Raw genomic sequence first — 19,963 nt, 5'->3', positions numbered from 1 at the left:
CGCACTCAGGGACGCCCCTGAGCCTGGACAGCCATACAGCCAGAGACATGAGAACAGAACAGGCTCCGAAGCCCCTCTCTGCTGGAGGGGCCTAGCCCTGCCTCCCGGCCACTCTTGCTGGCGGCACCACCATCCCTAGCAGCCATGGCCCTTCCGTGAGGCCACGCTAACACCCAGCACCTCACGGTGCTCCGACTTCCCCAGTGCACCGTAAATCACAAGCTAGTCCTCGCAGCCTGTGCCCCTAGGAGAAGAGCACTGACCATTGTGCTCACTGATGCACCCAAGGCCATGGGGGACCAGCTGTGGTGCACCTTCTAGTCCCAACAGAACAAACGGCAGCTGCTGGTAACCAGCACCCAGGACCCCAGAGGGGGGACCCCTTGGGGGGCAGCCATGGGAGCTAGATCCTCACCAGCGCCCCTTGTGCCCACTCATGGAGGGCACTCCCCCTCGCCCCAAGCAGTGACTGCCACCATTGGTGTCCACAGCTCAGAGCTGCCCCAGCACAGGAGGTATCAAACTCGGAAGGTCTGGGAACTTTCCAGAACAATACAGACCTGGATCGATGCAGCAACAAGGCTCCTCATACGGGTCACGAGAACAGATCTCAGACCAGAAGCACAGACGTGTCACCACCACCTCCACCGCCTGGCCGAGGACAGTCACCCCCAGAGGCACACCTCTAGCCACATCACAGGACGGAGTCCGCTGAGAGAACACCTCAACGCCCCCAGACCATGTGACCACCAAGCCCTGTGCCTGCCTCCATGTGCGTGCACACATCCAGGTCCACGTGTGTGCACAAACATGCACATGTGCCCAGACCCCTGTGTGTACACACGCAAACGTGCATATGCACACACACATCCGTGAACATGTACCCACGTGCACACACCCACCTCCATGCACACAGGCTCACATCTGTGCACACATGCAAACGTGCATTAACACACCCACATCCAGGCACACATCTGTGCACACACACACACCCATGCACATGCACCCACATGTACACACCCATATCCAGGCACACACAGGCTGACACCTGTGCACATACGCAAATGTGCATACACACACATACATGCTCATGTATGTGCCCAGACCCATGCACACACATGCAAACGTGCATTCGCACACCCACATCCATGCACACATGCCCAGAGACCCATGTGTGCATACACACGTGCATACGCACACCACATACATGCACACACTGGCTAGGCAGCGGGACTTATCCAAGAGGACCTGTCCCCTGAAGTTGTTCTGGGAACCCCAACAGACACACGGAGGAAGTGTGAACAAGCACTCGGACGCACACTCCACTTGGTGTGCTTCCACTTTTTGCTCCTTGGCCACTGAAGACTGAATCTGGTACACCGAGTGCACATGTGGTACCTCTTGTCCCCCACCTGAGGGCCAGTATCATGGCATCTCCCTCAACACCACGTGGACAGTTCTGGCTGTGCCCGAGGAGACGGTGCTGGGCCAACGGTGCTGGGCCAACGGTGCAGCATCGGGAGTCACTGCCAGTGGGATGGCCGGCATGGCCTGTCCTTCCTGCTCAGGTGGCCGCCCTGCGTCAGCCTGACACCTCCCTCCGTTCTTGAAACCCCATGTCCTCTCGCCCAGTAGAACCAAACCCCGAAGCCAGCCTGGCCGTACCCCTTGACAACACTGTTTGCAGAACCCCTGCCCCAACCCCAGGTCAGCTCGGCTACTCCTCCAGGGCAGCAGCCACACACACCAACAGAAAAGTTGCCTGATGTCTGGGGTCATGGCCTCAGAGCCCTGCCCGCTGCCTGATGGCCAGCCTGCTATAAGCCCCGGCAGGGCAAAGGGACACTCACAGGACTGTCTGGATCACTGTCCCCTTCAGAGGGTGGGGATGAGACCCCCCCGGGTACCCAACATGTTGAGCCACAGAGCCAAGTCACCAATGGGATAAGGAAGCTGCAGTCAGAGCCCTGGGGAGGGAGCAACCGAACTCTCACCAGGGACGGGGACACAGGGCAGCCAGCCCAGTCTACCCTCCAAGGACTGAGCCCCCAACCTCTGTGGGGCCCACAGCTTGTGGCCATGCCTCATCTGCACACCTACCCGCTCCAGGAGGGAGCTCCATTCAAGTCCTAAGTCAGATGGGTTCCCTGGAGTCAGTAAAAACCCCACACTTGGAAGTCAGGAAAGCATCCCTACTCCTCACGTCTCGTCGGAAAAATATTTTCACCACGAAACACACACAGGACACAGAATCCATCTTTCCCATTTGCAATCTCTAATCACATGAAAACAGAGAACAAAGGTCCTTGACAAGGCACAGGATGCCTGGCGAGATGCACCTGCCATTCCAGAACACACCCCACCTGGCTAGCAGCGAATGGGGAGGGTCCACGGCAGGAGCTGATGCTCGTCCAGGCCCCCACAAGCACCACCCAAGCCACCAGCTTCCTGGCTCCAGAGCACCAGCCACAGGCCTGGCCCATGGGTAGAGCCCGGAGCAACGCGGGAGGGCAGCGAGGCTCAGTGCTCGGCTTCCTCCAGCCCCACGGGGAGGCCTGGGGCGGCGGGGCCTCCCACAGCCCAGAGACAGGCCCGGCTCCACACCCTGTGCAGGAGGTGCTGTGCTCTTTCACTCCGGGGTGACAGGTTCACTAGCCCTCACCAAGGAAGGGCAGTCCCCATGGTCCCACTGAGATTTACCAGGCCAGGTGGGCCCCCCACTCACTCTCAGCAGACCGCAGCCCCTCAACTTCTAGGGTCTCAAGCCTATTTCCAGATAGGCCTAGTCAAAGACACCCCAGATGAGCCTCCCCAACCTTGCTTCACCACCATTGCCACTGCCACCAGGAAGCCCACCCAGAAAGCCAGAAACTTCCCTGGGGTGTCGGCCAGAGTGCCAGCAATCCTGCGACGGGGCCAGACCCGCCACTGGCTGGGTCCTCCTGGGGTGTACACCCTTCACTCTGAGGACCGGCACAGTTGAGCCTTCCCAGCTCCCAGGGGACCTTCCCTGACAAGCCCAGGGTGGCCGCTTCCCCAGCCCCCTTGGCATGCTGGCCACACGGTGCCTGGCCCGTGGCACCTCTAGAACCTCACGGTAAACATCAAAGCCCACCCATGCAGAGCCCCCGAAAAACAAGAGCACAATGACGAAGCAGGGGACCCTATCCTGCCTCTTTCAGCTCAGCGTCACAAATGCAACTCAGACCTCAGGCTTTGTTAAAATGTGAGCATGAAACCCGTGCTTGCGTCTGCTTGAGCTCGTGTCAGATATCACGCAAGGTGGTAAGATTCCAGAGGAGCCCTTGGCAGCCACGCGAGGGGTCGAAGGCTGAGGGAGGGGGGCAGCACTCAGTGAGGGTGGGCGGGGGCTCAGCACCCCCCCAGCCCAGATGGGTGCGCGCCCGGCCCTCCTGGCAGCTGCAGCACCTGGCTCTGTTCCCACGGGCCTGAGAGCAGTGCTCAGAGGTCCTGGCGGAGGGACGAGGAAACGGGCAGGACAAAAATTATCCCAGCTTCAAACCAAGACCCACTCCAAGCCTGGAGAGAAAGGACCACAGCCCGCCCCAGAAGGGGCCAGTGGTCAGGGAGTGGACACGAGGGCTGCAGAGGCTCCTCTGGAAACGCGCTGCACTTGTGGTGGGCGCTATGACACGGCTGGCCCGGGAGGACGGTGCCAGACCGTGCGCAGAACCATGGAGAGGATGGACGCACAGACTGTCCTCACGTGCCACCTGGTCTGAGCCCTCAGGCCAGGCGGTGGCCGGACCCGTCCCAGGGCCCAGTACAGACCAAAGCTAGGCTGAAGCCTGCCTCCTCAGGTGGGAAGGGACACCTGGGGAGGGGGCACCACGGTCAGCAGGACAGCAGCCCCCCTGGGGCACCTGGTGGTGGGTGCTCACGAAGGTGCCTGGCCAGCCAGCCAGGGCAGGGGGCCCAGGGCTGCCCCGGGGGCCTGAGCCACAGGGTAGGGGGGCCTCTGCCTAGACCCCACAGAGTGAGCCCCGGGCTGCCGACTGCTCTCCGACCAAGTCTACAGGGCAGCTACGGGCACAACCCATTCACAGCGACAGGGAGCCTGGGGGATGGAGGGAGCCCGGCTGCCGGACCCCCCAAGAGAAAGTGAAAGCGCCAGGCGCCTTCGGAGTCCAGAAACAAAGGGTAAAGAGGACCGGCCGGGGCGCAGCTCTGCGGGGACGGGGCGGCCCCTCCCGCGGCCCCCTCCCGCGGCGACCCCACCGATGACCCCTCGGCAGGGGTGCGCGGTCGGGCGGCACGGAGCGGGGGCTCCGCCGGGCTTCTCGGACCCGCGGCCCTTTGCCCCAGCGCGCAAGAGCGGAGCGAAGGCAACAGGAAGGAAGCAGGAAGGCGCTCCGGCCGCCCAGCCCGGTGCCGGTGCCGGTGCCGGTGCCGCCCGGGACCTGGGGGGCCCGGAGGTTCCCACGGAGGCCCAGGCCTCTCCCCGTCTCCACGGCCACCTCGGGCGTCCCACCCAGACTGGGAGGAAGGTGCCCCCACGGTGGGGGGCGTGTGTGCGGGGAGCGGGGGAGCGGCGGCGCCCCGGGGCCCCGGGCGCGGCAGGAGCCCTGCGGGGGGGGCGGGCCGCTGGGGGACCCCGGGGGCCGGGAGAGCGGGCGGCCGGCGGCCCTCCCGGGCAGACCTCCCCGCGCCCCGCGCCCGGCGCGCCCCTCCTCCCGCGCCCCGGGGCCCGCGCAGCCCGGCTCCGCCTTTGTCCGGCGGGCAGGTGCGGCCGCGCTCACCCGGGCTCCGGCGGTCGGGCTCGCCCTCGGGGGGGCCCGGGGCCTCGGCCCCCTCGGTCGCCTCGGGCCCCTCGTCCTGGCCGCCGTCCGCGCGCGCCTCCACGGGAACCACGGTGAAGTTGGTGGGCATGGCGTCAGCTCCGCGCTCGGCTCGGCTCGGGTCGGGTCGGGCCCGCGCCCCGCGCCCCGCGCCCCGCGCCCCGCTCCGGCCCGCGCTCCGCCGACGCGCCGCGGGACTGGGGCGCAGGGGCGGGGTCCGCGCGGCCCGCCCCCCGCCCGGCTCGCCCCGCCCCGCCCCGCCCCGCCCCGGCCACGTGACCTCACCTGCAGGCCCCTCGGCCTCCGGAAAAGTTTGCGCGCGGCGGGGCGGGGCGGGGCGGGGCGGGGCGCCTCCGGCAAAAGCCCCCTCCCCCAGCCGGTGCTCGGGTCCCGCGCCCCCCGGGTCCTCCCGCCCCAGCCCGCGCTCCGGACCGCCGCGCCCCCGGGGTTCCCCCGCCGCCAGGGGTGATTCTGCTCCCGCACTGTCATCCCACCTGGGGCAAGCCTTTGCCCACAGCATCCTCCCCACCACCGTGACCCCAGCTGGCCCCTGCGCACAGGCTCCCCTCCCCGCACGCGGTCTGGGTCCCTGAAGGACTGAGCAGCCCCCCCCCCCCCCCCCACCAAGCGGGAATCTGGTCTCCCCTCCCTCGTCTGGCTCAGGCACACCCAGAGCAGGGGTTTCCCACTAGAGGGAGCAAGGCATGGGATGCGGTGCCGAGGCCGAGGCCGCCGTGCGGGGCTGTTGGGGCTGCTGTGGTGGCTCTGTCCCCAAGGGACATAACCCAGAGGAAGTTACCAAGGGTCTGGGACAGGTCCCGGCCCACAGAGGAACCCAGGCTTTCCCTTTCCATTCAAGCCTCTACCCTTTCCTTCTCCTGGGCAGCAGCTAGGGCAGCCAGGGTCCGGAAGACCAGCCCACCAGGGAGGGCTCCCAGGATGCCACCGGCCTGTATTTTCAAGCACCTGGTGTGTTCAGTGACAAAGGACATATGGAAATAGAGAATCGCAAAATGCCCATCAAAGTGGAATTAGTTCTGGTATCCAGACAGTGATGGCATGTAGGGGCCATGAGCCACCCCAACACACAGCTACTGTTTCACAGCCATGAAGCAGAAATAGAGGAGGGCAATAAGGTCACAAGGCACTGTGACAGGATAACCACGTCTGAAAAATGTTGCCTGTGTGTTCCAATTGGCCTAGAATGGGCAGCAGAGAGGTCAGTGGTTACCTCTGGACCTTGGGGTTGCACAGGTCTGCCTTTTTTCTGCATTTTTATATTACCCAAATAATATAAAGCCAAATCCAGAAAGTCCATCTTCAATTAAAGACAAAAGAGAGACGCTGTGCCCCAGGCTCCTGGCCTCCCCTCTGAACTGGTCTGGGGCCAGCAGGCTGTGAGGCTTGTACTGCATCCACCCTCACTCTCCAGCTTCCACAGAGATCCTGAGTCCGTGGCTGGGTCAGGAGTGTCAGACAGTGGAGCAGAGGGCTGCAGGTGACACCAGGTGTCTTCAGCTGCCTTCCTGGAACAGCAGCAAGAAAAGTGGGGGAAAGGCCACCCCCCCCCCAAAATACAGAAGGGTCTCCAGGTGTCCTTCTCAGGGAAGGGCTGGCCTTGTTGAAAGAGTCTGGGTGCAAAACTACAGAATGCAGTGCTGACGGGTCCGAGTGGGGAAACAGGCACCTTCGCTGGGAGGTGCGAGCTGCCCCTGAAGCCTCTGCAAAGTCAGCACCAGTCACCCGGTTATTGCCCCAAGGTATGGGGACCTCACCAGAGCAAAAGGGCTGCCGTCCTCTTACAGACTAAGTGGCCTGGGAGCAGGACCAGATGACCACAGGAACCCATTCGTGGGACCCACACCTTCACTTTACAGATGAGTAGTTGAGATCCAGAGGCTAAAGGTCACTCGCAGGGCCTGGGGAGGTTGGGGGTGGTGGTGACTGTTCTCCCTTCTTGTTCAAAGGCTACAGCTCACCCTCCAACTTTCCTGGCCCAAGATTTCAGCTTACCTCTCAGGGCTGGGAGTATCCTGTCCAGGAACCACCAAGGATACATGAGGGACTGGGGTGCCAACTGCCCCAGGGACCAGGGCAGAGGGTGGCCCTGGGGGGCCCAAGACCACTTCTCACAGGAAGTCAGCACCTTCAGGCTGGAAGAGCCTAGCATCCATTCAGGTGCACCACCCCCCACTGCCCGCCATGGGCCTGCGGTCAGCCCTGAGGGAAAGAATGGCCAGCTCTGGCCCCTGGAGGGGAGAAGATGCCCCAGGATGCTGCTGGATGGAGAGCGCCGCCACCACCACCACCCACCACCACCCCCCGGGGGAGGGCAGGGAGAGGAGTGGATGTGGGGTGGTGGGGAAGGAAGGACAGGAGGGGTGGGGGAACAGAAGGAACCAGAGGCCCTGGGAGGGACGGGAGGCCCCCCCACCTAAAGCCAAAGTTACTTCTTCAGAGCAAACAGGGTGGTGAGCTGTCGGGCAGGGTGGAATGTGAGGACAGCAGGGGAAAGAAGTTCGAGAGGGAACAGGTCAGTGCTCTGTGGCACCTGGACTCTCCCAGCTGGCAGGGTTGGGAGAATTCTCTCAGAGGGGACGACCCAGGGCCAGGGTGGTCTCTGAGGATCCCAGGTCTGCCCCTCATGTGCTGGCTCAGAAAGGGCTGCAGCAGTCAGGGGCAGCAGACACTGCCCCCCAGGGTGCCACCATGGACCCAGGCTGGCCGACCTGCCTGCCACCCTCCGGGCCCCTGCTCTCAGTGGGAGCCCTTGCCCCAGGTTCACACCTGGCCCCCCCAGGCTCCTCCCTGTGCCCCTCCCCCCAGCTGGGTGGCTTCCGGGCTCAGAAGCCCTACAGCCTGCCCTGGGGACACAGGCCTTCTGAGGAGGGGCAGGGCAGGCACTCCGCCCTGAGGACTGAACTGGATCTGGGGTTCTGCAAACCATGGCCTGACTCTTCAAACATGTCACAGTCACCTGAGGACTCAGAAGCAGGAACCCTGGGCCTCACGGGATGGAAGGAGTGAAGAGGACAGCTGTAAAGCACTTTACGGGATCATCTGGGGTGTGTGAATGCTCTCACACCATTCTTGGCACTTTTCTGTAGGTTGGAAAATTTTCAAAATAAAGTAGTTCTAGGTAAAGCCTCCTGCTCTTGAAGCAACAAATAGCCATATCTTAAAAGCACTGTCCTCTCCTCGACCTCCAATGCCCCCCGGAGGGTTATGCTGGTGGACGCTGCCAGCTGGCCCTGTTCTACAGGCCCTGGCTAGGACATACTTGGGGTGGGGGTGGGGGGATTCTTGGGCCTCCCACCCTGCTGGCCCTGCTCTACCGTCCTGGCTAGGACGTCCTTGGGGTGGGGGGACTCTTGGGCCACCAACCCTACTGGCCTTGCTATACTGTCCTGGCTAGGACGTCCTTGGGGTGGGGGTGGGGGGGCTCTCTCAGCGATCTGGCCACAGGCAGTGCTGAGCTGAAGGAGTGCCTGCAGGCTGGAATCTGAAGCCTGGAAGGCGGATCCCACCCCAGAGCTCCCCAGAGACCTTGCTGGGCTTTATTTTTTGAGATAAGCAAAGAATGTTCTGAGAATCTAGAAGTCAGCATAGATGACCTGCCAGCTAAACGGGGTGGGGTTTACAGCCCTTGAACAAAGGGGATTCCACGGTAGTCAAGCCCCCTGGGGACCCCTCTGCTCTCCCAGAGCTGCTGGGAAGGCGCCCTCACCATCAGGACATTGGTGATTACAGGACAAAGGAAAGCTCCCTTTTCACCTTCTTCAGAGCTTGAGACACCAAAATACCACTTTGCCCGCATATCTTGCTCTGGTTCCCCGAGTGACTTCTTTTCAAATAAATCTTGGTGGAAATTTGAGAAGCCCACTGCAGCACCGGCGGGGGTTTGAGCGCTGGCATGCAACCGGAACCAAGGAACCAACCGAGACGCTGGCCCCTGGCTGCTGTGGCTCCTGCTCCCCAGATCCCTCCCCCCAGGGCCTGGACCAGGCCCAGACAGGACCCCTCAGCCTCCCCACGCCCACAGGGCACTCCCCAGGCCCCTGAGAGCCATCAGCTCTGCTCAGCAGTGCAGGTATCCCAAATCCCCTTCAGCAATGTCTGAGGCCACAGAGCCCCAATGTGACCTCTGCATCCCTTCTTGCCCATCTCACCCAGACAAGTGTCCTGGGGCCCAGGCGGGTGGTGCCCTGGCCTCAGCCCATCACGCCAGAGTCACAGGGGGTGGTGAGGAGCCGCAGACACGGTCAGGCAACAGGGCCTGGTGCCAGGACCTCCTTGTCCACCCAGCCCTTCCCCCGCCCCAGGGATCCTACACCCACTGTCCTAGCCCAGGCCCATCCCGTGGCTCCCGCATGAGCAGGGCAGGCCGCACCCTTCTCGGGAGGCTGTCAAGGAGCCAGGAGTGAGCCAGGAGCACCTGGGAATGGGCAAGATGGGGACAGGAGTGTCCAACTTTGGGTCACTGTGCCCCTGACCTCTCTTCAGGCCCAAGTGCCTCATTGTTGCCCCAGGGCCCACACGCAGGCCATTCCCAGCCACTGGGCCCCTCTAAAGGCCTCATGTGCGACTCCCAGGTTCTGATGCATGTTACTGATGTCAAGTCAGGACTCTTCTGCTGACACGGCTGGCCAGGTCTCACTCCTCAGGCTGCCATGGAGCCCCCGCAGGCTCGCAGGACACCCCCTGGACACCCCCCTGCCCCGGGCTGGGCCTGGGTGTGAGGTGACACCCACCATCAGGGGCTGAGAGATGCAGATTTACACTAAAGATGGCAGCCGTGGAGTTCACCCTGCGAGCCCCCTTCGAAGGGAAGCCCTCTTCCCAAAAGAGAAACCACCAAAGTGGTCTCCGTTAACATCAGCTATGTCTGCTCCTCAAAAGGCTCCTTTCAGAGTGCAGAGTAGGCCCCAGGGTGCCAAGACAGCTGTCACCCACGGCCAGCCACGTGTGTGTCCCGCCTCTTGGAGGAGAGCTGGCAGATCGGGAAGGGGCCAGGCCGTGTGCAAGGGCCGGGCCGGCCCAGGCGGCACACCAGGCCCAGCGTGGCCATGGGAAGCATGCATCTACATGGGGAGACCCACACGCCTTAGCCAGGAGTCACAATCCCCTCCCCGCAGAGGGGACACCCCAGGACACTCGGAGCCACACATGGTGTCAGCCACGCTGGAGACAGCCCTCAACACAATGGGCAGAGGGACGGGAGCGTCCCAGCCATGGACCTGCGTGTCCGTGAAAGGCGCCAACCACGTGCACAGCCAGCCAGTCCCTCATGGAGTCCGTGATCTCGCGGCCTCAGCTTGGGGTGGCAGCTCTGGGGGCGCCTGCACGCTCATGGGGCACAGAGCTCACCCATGTAGCCCGTGTGTGCCCCTCACTGGAGGCAGGCTACACCTGGGAAGAGAAAGAAGGCGCAGCCTGGAGCCACCTGTGCCCAGAGCAGGGTCTTCCAGATGCCCTGGGTTGGAGCTCTGCTCCACGGGAGCACCGGCAGCAGGCAGGTGAGCCTGAGGCCCTTCACCTGGCCCCGAATCCCTCGCTTCCCCAGCCATGGGCCACCTGGGCCACATCTCCCACAGCCTCTGTCAGCGAGCGCCAGCAGCAGCTATTTGTTGGGTTGCAAAGACGTCGAGGCTCGAGGCTCGGCAGACGTCCGTCTGACCCCACCCGGTGTCAGGCTTGGAGATCCCAGCTGGGGCTCCCGCAGGTGGGGATGGGTGACGGCCTCTCAGCCCCACAGATGTCTGGCCCTCATGAGGCCAGCAGGATGGTCAGAGCACCTGCACCTGCCCCCTGAAGTGGCCCAGAACCTCGGCGGGGAGGGCGGCCACCGTCCAGGTCCCCATCCTGACCCCAAGCCCCCGGGGGGGGGTCTGTCTCATTGCTCACCATAGGTCAGGCATTGCTTGGGGTCTTTCTCCACATGGCCCCAATTAGTCACAGACAAAAAAAAAAAAAAAAGACAAACATCCGTAGCACAATAATGACATCCATTCTGCGGGTCCCAGAGAGACCAAGTGGTGCGCCAGATGTCACACAGCACGGCGGTGGGGCTGCAACGGGAAGCGGCTGCAAGAGTCTGGTGTGTCCACAGTCCCACCAGTGGTCAGTGCCGGGCCAGGCGGAGCTCCACCTCTCCTGGGACTGGAGCCCATTGCCCACTCGCACCTAGCCAGGCTCTGAGGTGGGCAGCTGGCCATGTCCTGTGGCCCTCGGGTGGTGGTGTCCTGACTGGTGGTGAGAAGGTAGGGGTTTCATGGACCTCCAGGGAAGGTGGGCTCCCCCACTGACCAGTTCCTCCATGGACCCACTGCCCCATCCCAGGGGATCGCCCGGTGCCAGGCACTGTGGCCATCCTCAGGCACACAAAGTGGGTCCCACATCCCCAGCACTGTCTGGTGTGGGAGGCAAGGTCTCCAAGCCGTGAGGAGGGGGGCAGACTGCGCAGGGTGCTTTGAGGGGCAGGCACCTGGGGGGAGGAGGCCCTGGCCACGGGCAGGTGGAAAGGGCAGGGGAGGGTCAGGAGGCCATGCAGGGGCGCAAGCCCAGGGATCAGGCCCAGGTGGAGCAGATGTCAGGGGTCACCCCAACCACGTTATGGCATAAGGAGCTGGACGGGAGGCCATCGGGCATGCAGGGAGGTGGGTGGACGCTGCCTTCCTCGGGGACTAGCACCTGCTCCAGGCATCTCAGCCGGTCAGTCTGGGGTTTGTCCCCTGGGCCCTCATCCCCAGGGAAGCCAGGCATGGCCCTGGCAGCCACTGCACAGCCACCCCCAGGGGCCCGGCTCCAGGAGCCAGCCTGGCCAGTAGTGGGGGGAGCCCCTGCCACTCCCAGCCTCTTGTCCGCCTCCCATGCCCTCTTTGGGCTCTCTGTACTCAGAGAGTCTCCAGGCCACCCTGGGCAGGGCCCACCACCTTGGACACTGCTTTGCCACACGGGCTTCACACCCAGGCCCGCTGTGGTGGCACTCTGTCCCCACGAGCTGGTCCCTCCCGAGGCTCCCAAGGGGTCTCAAGGAAGGCCAAGGTGGGGCACCGCGGTCTATGGCCTGGGCGCCACTGAGCCAGCCTCTGGCTATTGTCTGTGGGAGCCTGTGGTGACCCCTGCTGACCCCTAGTCCCATGGGGGATGGTAACTGGGTCATACTAGGGTCCACATGAGCAGCCGGGCATCCTCTCTGAGGACAGGACCCCCACTCACGGAGCTGTGGTGAGGACAGGGTGAAGTGTTTTGGGGAGGGGGCAGCTTCAAAAACCACCAAGCATTGGGATCGCAGACAATGCAGTCATAGAGGTGAAGACCCCTCTTTGGGGGCTTGTCACAGCCCTCAGGTGCCTTGCCATGACTGGTGCGGGCTGCGCAGCCCTACAGTCAGGGTCACGCTGTTGTGGGTGCTGGAGCCACATGGGCCGCCCAGCCTCCTCCTCCCAGCCTCAGATATTAGACTGTTGACTCATTTTGCCTTTTCTTTCCCTTTCTAGAAAATTTTATTTAATTGTGGTAAAACATACAGCACATTAAATTGGACGTTTTAACCATATTTAACCGTGTAGCTTGGTGGCATGTGCTGCTAGATGAGGTGGCCACCATCCACCTCCAGAACACTCTCCGTCTTGCAAGACTGAAGCTGCGTCCCCAAGGCACATCAACCCCCAGCCCCCCTGGAAACCACGACCTCCCTTCTGTGCCTGACCCTGATTCACAAAGTGGAATTGGGTAGTTTGTCCTCTGGGACCGGCCGGTCTCACCGAGGTCCTTCCACGCCATGGCAAATGCGTTTCCTTCCTCCTAAAGGCTGACCAGTATCCCGTTAGATGGATGCACCATGTTTTGTGTGTTCATTTGTCCACCGATGGACACGGGGGGTGTTTCTACGTTTTGGCTACTGGGGTTAATACTTGTTTCACAATCTCCCCCCATAAGGATTGAGGACAAACGGCTTCCAGGGAATACCCCTGAGTGGGAAATAGAAGCATCGAACGTGTACCACTCTATCTACGAAGAATCACACACCACACAAGCCCTCTGGGAGATGTGGGACAGGAACCTTCTAGTTTGGTGGTGGGAGCCAGCGTTGCTGAGACAAAAATACTTCACAATCATTTCAATTAAACAGCTGCTGCCCAGAGATAAGCAGGTCACACTCAGGCGCCCGGGGCGGTGATTTCTATCCTATTATTATCCACAGCGCAGATAAGGTGACCAACGGCCTCTCTCAAGGTCACACCTATCATCCCAGGGACGGAGGACCTGCCCAGGGCTTCTGGATTCTCTCTGGGGGAGGGTTGGGGACCCGCTTGGCTCTTGCCAGGTCCTGTACCCTGGCTGGGTCCCAGCATCCTTGAGACCCAAGGAGCACCCTGAACCCAAATCCAACTCTTTTTCTGGATTTCTTCTATTCCACCAGAGACAAGGGGCAGAATGTTTGTGTTTGAGCAAGTTTCTGAGTTAGAAAACCTTCTCTGGGTTTAGCACTTCATTCAAACTTGAAATACTTGGCTCACGTCTCACGAGAGACGGAGGGAAGCACTTGGAAGCCTGGCCGTGTCTACAGGGAAGGACTTTGTGTGTAAATACCGCAAGTCATTAATTTCTATTTTCTCGGGGCAATGGGTTAAAAATACATTTTAAAAATAAGCTCGCTTGCCGCTTAAGTGTATCAAGGTCGCTTGGGCCTTGCAGCTCAAAACCTCCTCGTCCTTCTGCCCAAGTGGCAGCCAGGTCCTCCCAGAGGCAAACGTCACAGGCCAAATACACATCCAAGTGTGATGAGCACGGAGAAGGGTGATAAAACACGGGGTGGTTAGACCATCTGGTCACTGTCCGGTTTTCAGGGAGAAAGGACACTCACGTCAACAAAGCAGAGCTTGGAAAGATGGGCCACGTCAGCTTGGGGCCGGCGCCAGAGGCCACCGGATAGTGCCTTCAAAGCGGGCAAGGAAAACAGCCGCCGGCCTCCATGTCCACGCTGGCAAGTACAGGCCTTACACACGCGGCAAAATAATGACATTTCCAGGAAACCAACCCCAAGACAATTCTTCACAAGCCGAAGGCAAAAGGCTCCCGACAGGAAACACAGACAAAGGATGAGCTCAGGGCGAGGAGGTTGGCGTGGGGTCAAGATGCGCACAGCCAGGCCATGAGGCAGCCGCACTGATGCTCAGGGTGTCAAGTCCGTCTGTGGAACGAAGGCCCAGAGGTGTCCTGGCTGTGAGGGGAGCTTGGCCGCGTTCGCTCACACGGACCCCAAATTGCCAGCAGGACCACAACAGGAGACACACGAGGCCCATGGTGGGAGAGCTTGGAATGTGGGGATACGTGCTGAGGACCAAGGAAGGCCAGGGGAGCGGACCTGTGCTGACACGCCGGCGAGTGGCCACACGCCAGTCCTCCAAGGGCATGTGCTCCACGCCATCGCCCCAGACAGCGAACGGGGACGGAACGTCCACGCTAATGGGCAGCAGCCAATAAAGCAAGTGGACAAGGAAAAACACCAGTGCAGACAAATTAGGTCTGCAGCCCATGTGTCACAGGACGGGCCTGACAAAGCACACGCGTGTTCTCTCCAAACACGTCGATGCTCCGCCGGCCACAGGCAAAGCACGATCCACACGAAAGCTGTGAACGGGGCCTCATTGGGACGCCCGGCCTGAGGGTGTCGAGGTCACACGTGCTCCGGGGGCCCCGATGCAATGTGACCTAGTGGTGTTAGGAGGACAGAGGGAGAGGCCTGGAGGTGCGGGAGGCCTAGAGCCTGGGCTGGGCAGTCCCCAGCCCGCGGATGCCACAGCCACCGGAAGCTGGAGGAACCAAGGAAAGACCCCCTGGAGCCTGCGGACGGGGCACCCGCCTTTGACTCAGGACCCGCGGCTTCCAGGAGCTCAGAGGGGACCTGCCATGGTTTGAAGCCACTCGTTCGTGGCAATTTGTTACAGGTCCCGACGGTCAGGGGACGCTATGAGTCACTTGCCATAAGCGCTGTGAAACTGTACGCTAAATAGACCAATTCCTGGGGAAACACTACCCGCCCACATTTCCACAGCAGCCCTGAATCGTGCCCTCTCCCCCGAGGAAACCGCAACCAGTGCGCAGGCGCTCCACCCGCATGGTGGGGACTCCCCAGACACTCGAGGGAGAAATGACACCAATCAATGAACTTCCCTGGGCCGCTAAACACAAGAAGGAATATGGCCCCATGCATTTTATCAAGTCAACACTTGTCATCAAGGAACTGAGAGACAAAACCACCACGACAGGACAGACTCCACCCTGTGAAAATATCTAATGCGCTACTAACCGAGGGGTGAAAGTTCTACTGTCACCCAGGGAGATTTCCACGCAGAGATCACCTTTCTACCATTGAAGAAAGAAAGTAGGATTTGTGTATTTCTGATCAGTTGTGTCGGTACAAGTTTACTGAGACACAGCCGTGTGTCCGGGGCGCTCGGGGGACCCCGTGGGTTGAGCCCTGGGCTCCCGGCTTGGGCTCAGGTCATGACCTCGGGGTTGTGAGCTCTTGGCGTCCAGGTGTGTGCTCAGTGGGGAGCCTGCATCTCCCTCTGTCCCTCCCTCCCCGACTCACGTCCACTCCCTCTCTCTCTCTCTCTCTAAAATAAATAACATCTTTTAAAAAACAATGGATGTGTCCCCCACCCCACCCCAAGGATGGCAGCAGCAGGCAGCGGAGGCAGGGGCCTCGCAGCCACAGAGCCGAGCATGTGGCTGAAAACCTGGGCAGCAGGATGTCAGCTGGGAGTCCAGTGGATCAGGTCCCCTGGTCCTGGTCGCCCATACCAAGTCTTTGCTGCCCCACAGCGTGAGAAATAAGGCCTGCAGGACAAGGTGGCTCATATGCCGACCACCTCCGGGGGAAAAGGGGCCTTGGACACCCATCCCCATCTCTCTCTGAGAAATAAGGTCAACAGCAAGCAAGTGCCCAGCTGACCAATTAGGGAGGCCTGTGCTTGAGCTGGTCCTCAGCCCCTGGGTCTCCTGATGCCCTGAGGGGCACCAAGGGGTGCCTAAGAGTGGACGCCCTGGATAGTAGTCTCTTTCCTACTCCCCGTGTTGATGGAAGGCTCTAGAAGTAACCTTCTGAGATGTGGAATGTGTCTTGCCCTCCATCACCCATGCGGTACCCAATGGTGCTCATGAGTATTTGCTGACCAGTGAGTTCCGCTGGTCGGATGGAGCGGGGGGGGGGCAGAGGAGGGAGGTGAGGGGCTGCCCACCTGGTGCTCATCTGTCTCTGCAGAGGTGAGCGTGTGTGAGCACATGTGCATGTATCCACCCAGGGCTCTGTCCTTCCTGGGGCACAGCCACATCTTCTGGACATCAGGGTGCCTTCCGAGGGGCCTCCTGCAGCCACTGCCAGGCCACCCTGCAGGCCCCCCGTCTATTCCCAGGACACGGGCACAGGGTGGATGGAGGTTCACTCGGGCTCCTCAGTGCTTCACTGAAAGCTGTTCCTCTTGCCTCTGAGAGGCAGTCACTCTGTGCCTGGAGTGGACACACCCAGGTGGCACCAGGTGGGGCGGGAAGTGTCTGGAAGGTAAACACCACTGTCTGAGCAAATACAGCCACAGCTGGGCTCTGTGGCCATGTACCACGCCACCTGCCAGGCAGGGAAGGTGGACCCCCTAGGAGCCGTCCCAGGGGTGCAGGAAGGGCACAGGAGACAGTGATTTGGGAAGGTGGCCATGGACATGCAGATGCCCAGTGGCAGCATGTTTTGTATATTTTGACACATTAACTAAATTTTAGAAGTCTGCACAGTTCCAACTAAGCAAGTGTGAGGGGAGAGCCGGGCAGAGCATGGGGGGTGGGGAGCGTGTGCCCATCATCTCTCCCCCTAAAGGGCAGGGTCCCACAGAGCCTCCGCACCTGCCCCAGGCCACCGGGAGAGCCACCTGGCAACCATGCAGGCTCACCTGGGACCCCAGGAACTTCCTGGGCTTCCCACCTTGCCCTTCCCTGACCCAGGGTGTCCAGGCCCCCAGGAGAGCAGGAGAAACCACAGTGCCCCCAGGGTCCCACTGGCCCGACCAGGGGCCTGGCCAGAGCCTGCAAGCTCTACACAAGGAAACCTGCGGGCACCCGGGGATCAACGACCGGGACCCTGCCATGGGGCAAAGCCCCAGCCTGATCCCTGGTGGGCGTGACACCTGCTCGCTCGGGGTCAGAACAGACCCACGGGGCCCTGCCAGACCTGAGGCGGAAAGCTGCTGGGTCAGGGGTGGGAGGTCCTGGGCTGCCCACGGTCACTGGGTCCTCAGCTTCCTGTGCTGTCACCTCGGAGCCCGCGGGCCTGGGGTGGGGTGTCCAGGATGGGGCTCCAGGCAGGGGCAGCCCCATACGCATCCCCACTCCGCCATGAAGCAGGAAGTTGGCAAACCCATAGCCTTGGGGTTACCTCCATGACTTTATTCCTGGGTATGGTTGAGAAAATGTGCAAAAAAACCACCTAAGACTGCACTTGTTTGGTGTACACGAGGCTGCAGTGATGACCATCCCACTGGCCCCTCGGGGCAGCCACTGTGGGAGCTCCAGGACCCTATAGAACCTTCCAGAGGCCACAGCACTTGCTCTGGCCTGGGTCAGGGTCCCTCGCGGGCCCCCAGGCGAGTGTCCTCTGGGAAGGGCCTCAGCGACCCCAGGGGCAGCTTCACAGGCCCTGGCTGGACCTTCGCTGGACCCTGACCAGGGCGGGCCATCTGGGGACTGCACGGGCCCAGGGCACTGGGGTAGGGGTGGGGGTCAGGGCTCTGAGGCTGGCCTGGAACCTTCTGGAACTCCTCTGACCCCTGGACTCCTGGCAGAGTCTGAGACAAACAAGACAAGAGGACAGCAGGGTTGGGTGTGCAGACAAGGCCTCAGAAGTGACCCAAGGACAAGGCGGCCTCAGGGGAGAATGGCGGTCCTTGCCTGCCCCCTACTGGCTGCCTTGTGACATGCCTGAGGGCCACCGGGCTCTGGCTCCCCCACCCCCCCCTTTCCGGAAGGAAGCGGCCCACTTCCACAGGAGCCTGCGCTGCAGAGCCAAGTGTGGGCATCACACACAGAAGGTTCTGGAAGCTCATCATCTCACAGCCTAGGAGACACAGCCCCGCCCGCCCCCCTGTGGGCGGCCACCACAGGCCCGAGATCCCCTCTCTTGCTCCGAGTTGGGGGCCTTCCCTGAGCTCTCTGTGCTCCCGTCCTCATGTAACCAGGTGCCGGTGCTGGGGCCGCCTCTCGCGTCCCCAAAAGCCCATTCCTGCCAACTGGTGAAGAGCAGGAGAGCTTGCGCCCAGGCGGGTCCGCCCTGGCGACCCACGCAGCCCCTGGCCCAGCACTTCCCACCGCGTGGTGGGGGGAGGCCGGGCAGCGTGACCCCCCAGGAGTGAGGAGCCCTCGCCTGCCCTCTGGGCCTGCCCTGGGGCCCGCGCTCACTGGGCTGAGCCTGTTCCCACACCCCACACGCCCCCTCGGCTGTTCCAGTCGGTTTCACCAAGTGCGGCACAGCCTCCCCCTCAGGACCCACGGCACCAGCAGCCCTGAAACCAGCCCCTTGAGACCCCTGTGGTCCGAGGGCACCCAAGGGGGTGGGGAGGTTGACCAGGCGACTCCAGACGATACTGAATTTTGTTTTGGCGAAGTGCGTCCCACATCCTGCCGGTGCCAAGGATGGCTGGTGTCCACCTGCAGCGGGAATGTCACGGCGCCCTGTGCTGCAGGGCCGCGGGGTCTGGCCGCCCCGGGCAGGGGGACGAAGCTCCGCATGGCCTTCTGAGGTGGTGGCCTCAGGGTCCCCGCCCCCCTGTCTCTCCCAGGGAGCGGAAGATTTTCCAATGCTCCCCCGGAGGCTCTGCCCCGCAGGTTCCCCCAGGGAGGGAATTAGGCAAGAGCCAAGCGCCGTGGCCTAGCGATTACACGCATGTTTTCCTCACGGATCACAGGATCTCCTGCAAGAAAGGAGGGGTGCCCCCAGCAAGATGCTTCCGGGGCAGGTCCTGCGTGTGGAGGACCGTGGAGGACCGGCGGCTGCTCGCAGACTGGCCAGTCACCTCGCCTGTGACTCAGCATCCAGGGACCCTCCTCAGAACAGAATCCCCTCCCACCACGAGGAGGCCAGGGACCCCCACACAGAGAGGCGGTCGGCCCAGAGAGGGAAAGGACCCAGCAGGCCCCATCTGTCTGCCTGTTTGTCCAGACAGCTCACGGGATGCGGACAAAGAGTTCCCCAAACCCCGAGAGCGAGCCCCTTGCATGTTCCTCCTGCCCCTCCTGTGATGTGCTAGGACCCTCATTCTCAGAAGTCTGAGCCTCCATGCCCCACACTGGCGGCCACAGGGCCTTTGCTCTTGAAGAAAGTGCTCCTCTGGGATTGTCACGGATATGCCCCACGGTGCATGGCTGGCAACTTTCCACCGGTCACCTTGGGGTTACTGTGTCACCTTGAGGTCACTATGTCCCTTCCACTGCACAGCCTGTCCATCTACCTCACAGAAACCTGAAAACAAACAAGCAAACAGAAATCTAAGTCCAGGAATGACCCAGAGTCTGCTCCCCAGGCAGCCTCACTGCACGGTATGAGACAATAGGACCCTGCCCACAACCTGGCAGCAATCAATCCAGATGGTCAAGACTTGGTCAGTGATTGCCTCATAGCACCCTCCACCAGTGCCCACCCTGGGTCTTCTTCACATCCTAGGTCCCATCCTGAGAATTGGCACTGCCCCAGGGCCTTTGCACTGCCACCCTTGGGCTGAAATCTGGGCAGCTTAGGGCACCTCTTCCCAGAAGTGGCCTTTGCACTCAAGGCCTCCTGCTTACTCCAATGCATCACCTGGACTCAGTTCAGGGCAGAGAGGGAGGTGGCTCCTCACCGCGATCTGAGCCAGGCCTGCCCGCTGTCAGCTGGTTCAGGGCCTGACCTAGTGGATGGCACACATGTTTCTGAGACCAGGGAGTAGATTCAGCTGGGTCAGCCCCATAACCCCAAAGCCGCACACCTTCACTCGGGTTGGGTGACTATCACTGCACTGGGGTGGAGAAAACCTGTGCAGAATGGCACTCCCGGGAGAAGCCCCAGCCTTATCCTCCACGCGACGCCTGACACCTGACACGGAGACCCGTGCCCGCCAACTCCAGGGTGAGGGGCGCTA

The 19,963-nt window shown here is 61.8% G+C and overlaps 1 protein-coding gene across 3 annotated transcripts in view; it reads right to left on the bottom strand.

Moving 5' to 3' along the window:
- Positions 1–4,958, bottom strand: part of SLC12A7 (solute carrier family 12 member 7) — a 37,263-nt gene extending 32,305 nt beyond the window's left edge. For 2 of the 3 annotated variants that reach the window (XM_077879660.1, XM_077879661.1), the window contains exon 1: positions 4,761–4,956. In XM_077879660.1, coding sequence (XP_077735786.1) covers positions 4,761–4,890 — 130 coding nt within the window. In that variant the 5' untranslated portion in view covers positions 4,891–4,956. Of the gene's footprint in view, positions 1–4,760 lie in introns of all 3 variants that reach the window. The other variant, XM_077879664.1, reaches the window with a different exon arrangement.
- Between the last annotated feature and the right edge of the window lie 15,005 nt (positions 4,959–19,963).

Source organism: Canis aureus, chromosome 31, assembly GCF_053574225.1.
Source record: "Canis aureus isolate CA01 chromosome 31, VMU_Caureus_v.1.0, whole genome shotgun sequence".
Classification (NCBI taxonomy): Eukaryota; Metazoa; Chordata; class Mammalia; order Carnivora; family Canidae; genus Canis; species Canis aureus.
The sequence above is the reverse complement of the archived record's forward strand: the minus strand, read 5'-3'. Positions and strand labels throughout refer to the sequence as shown.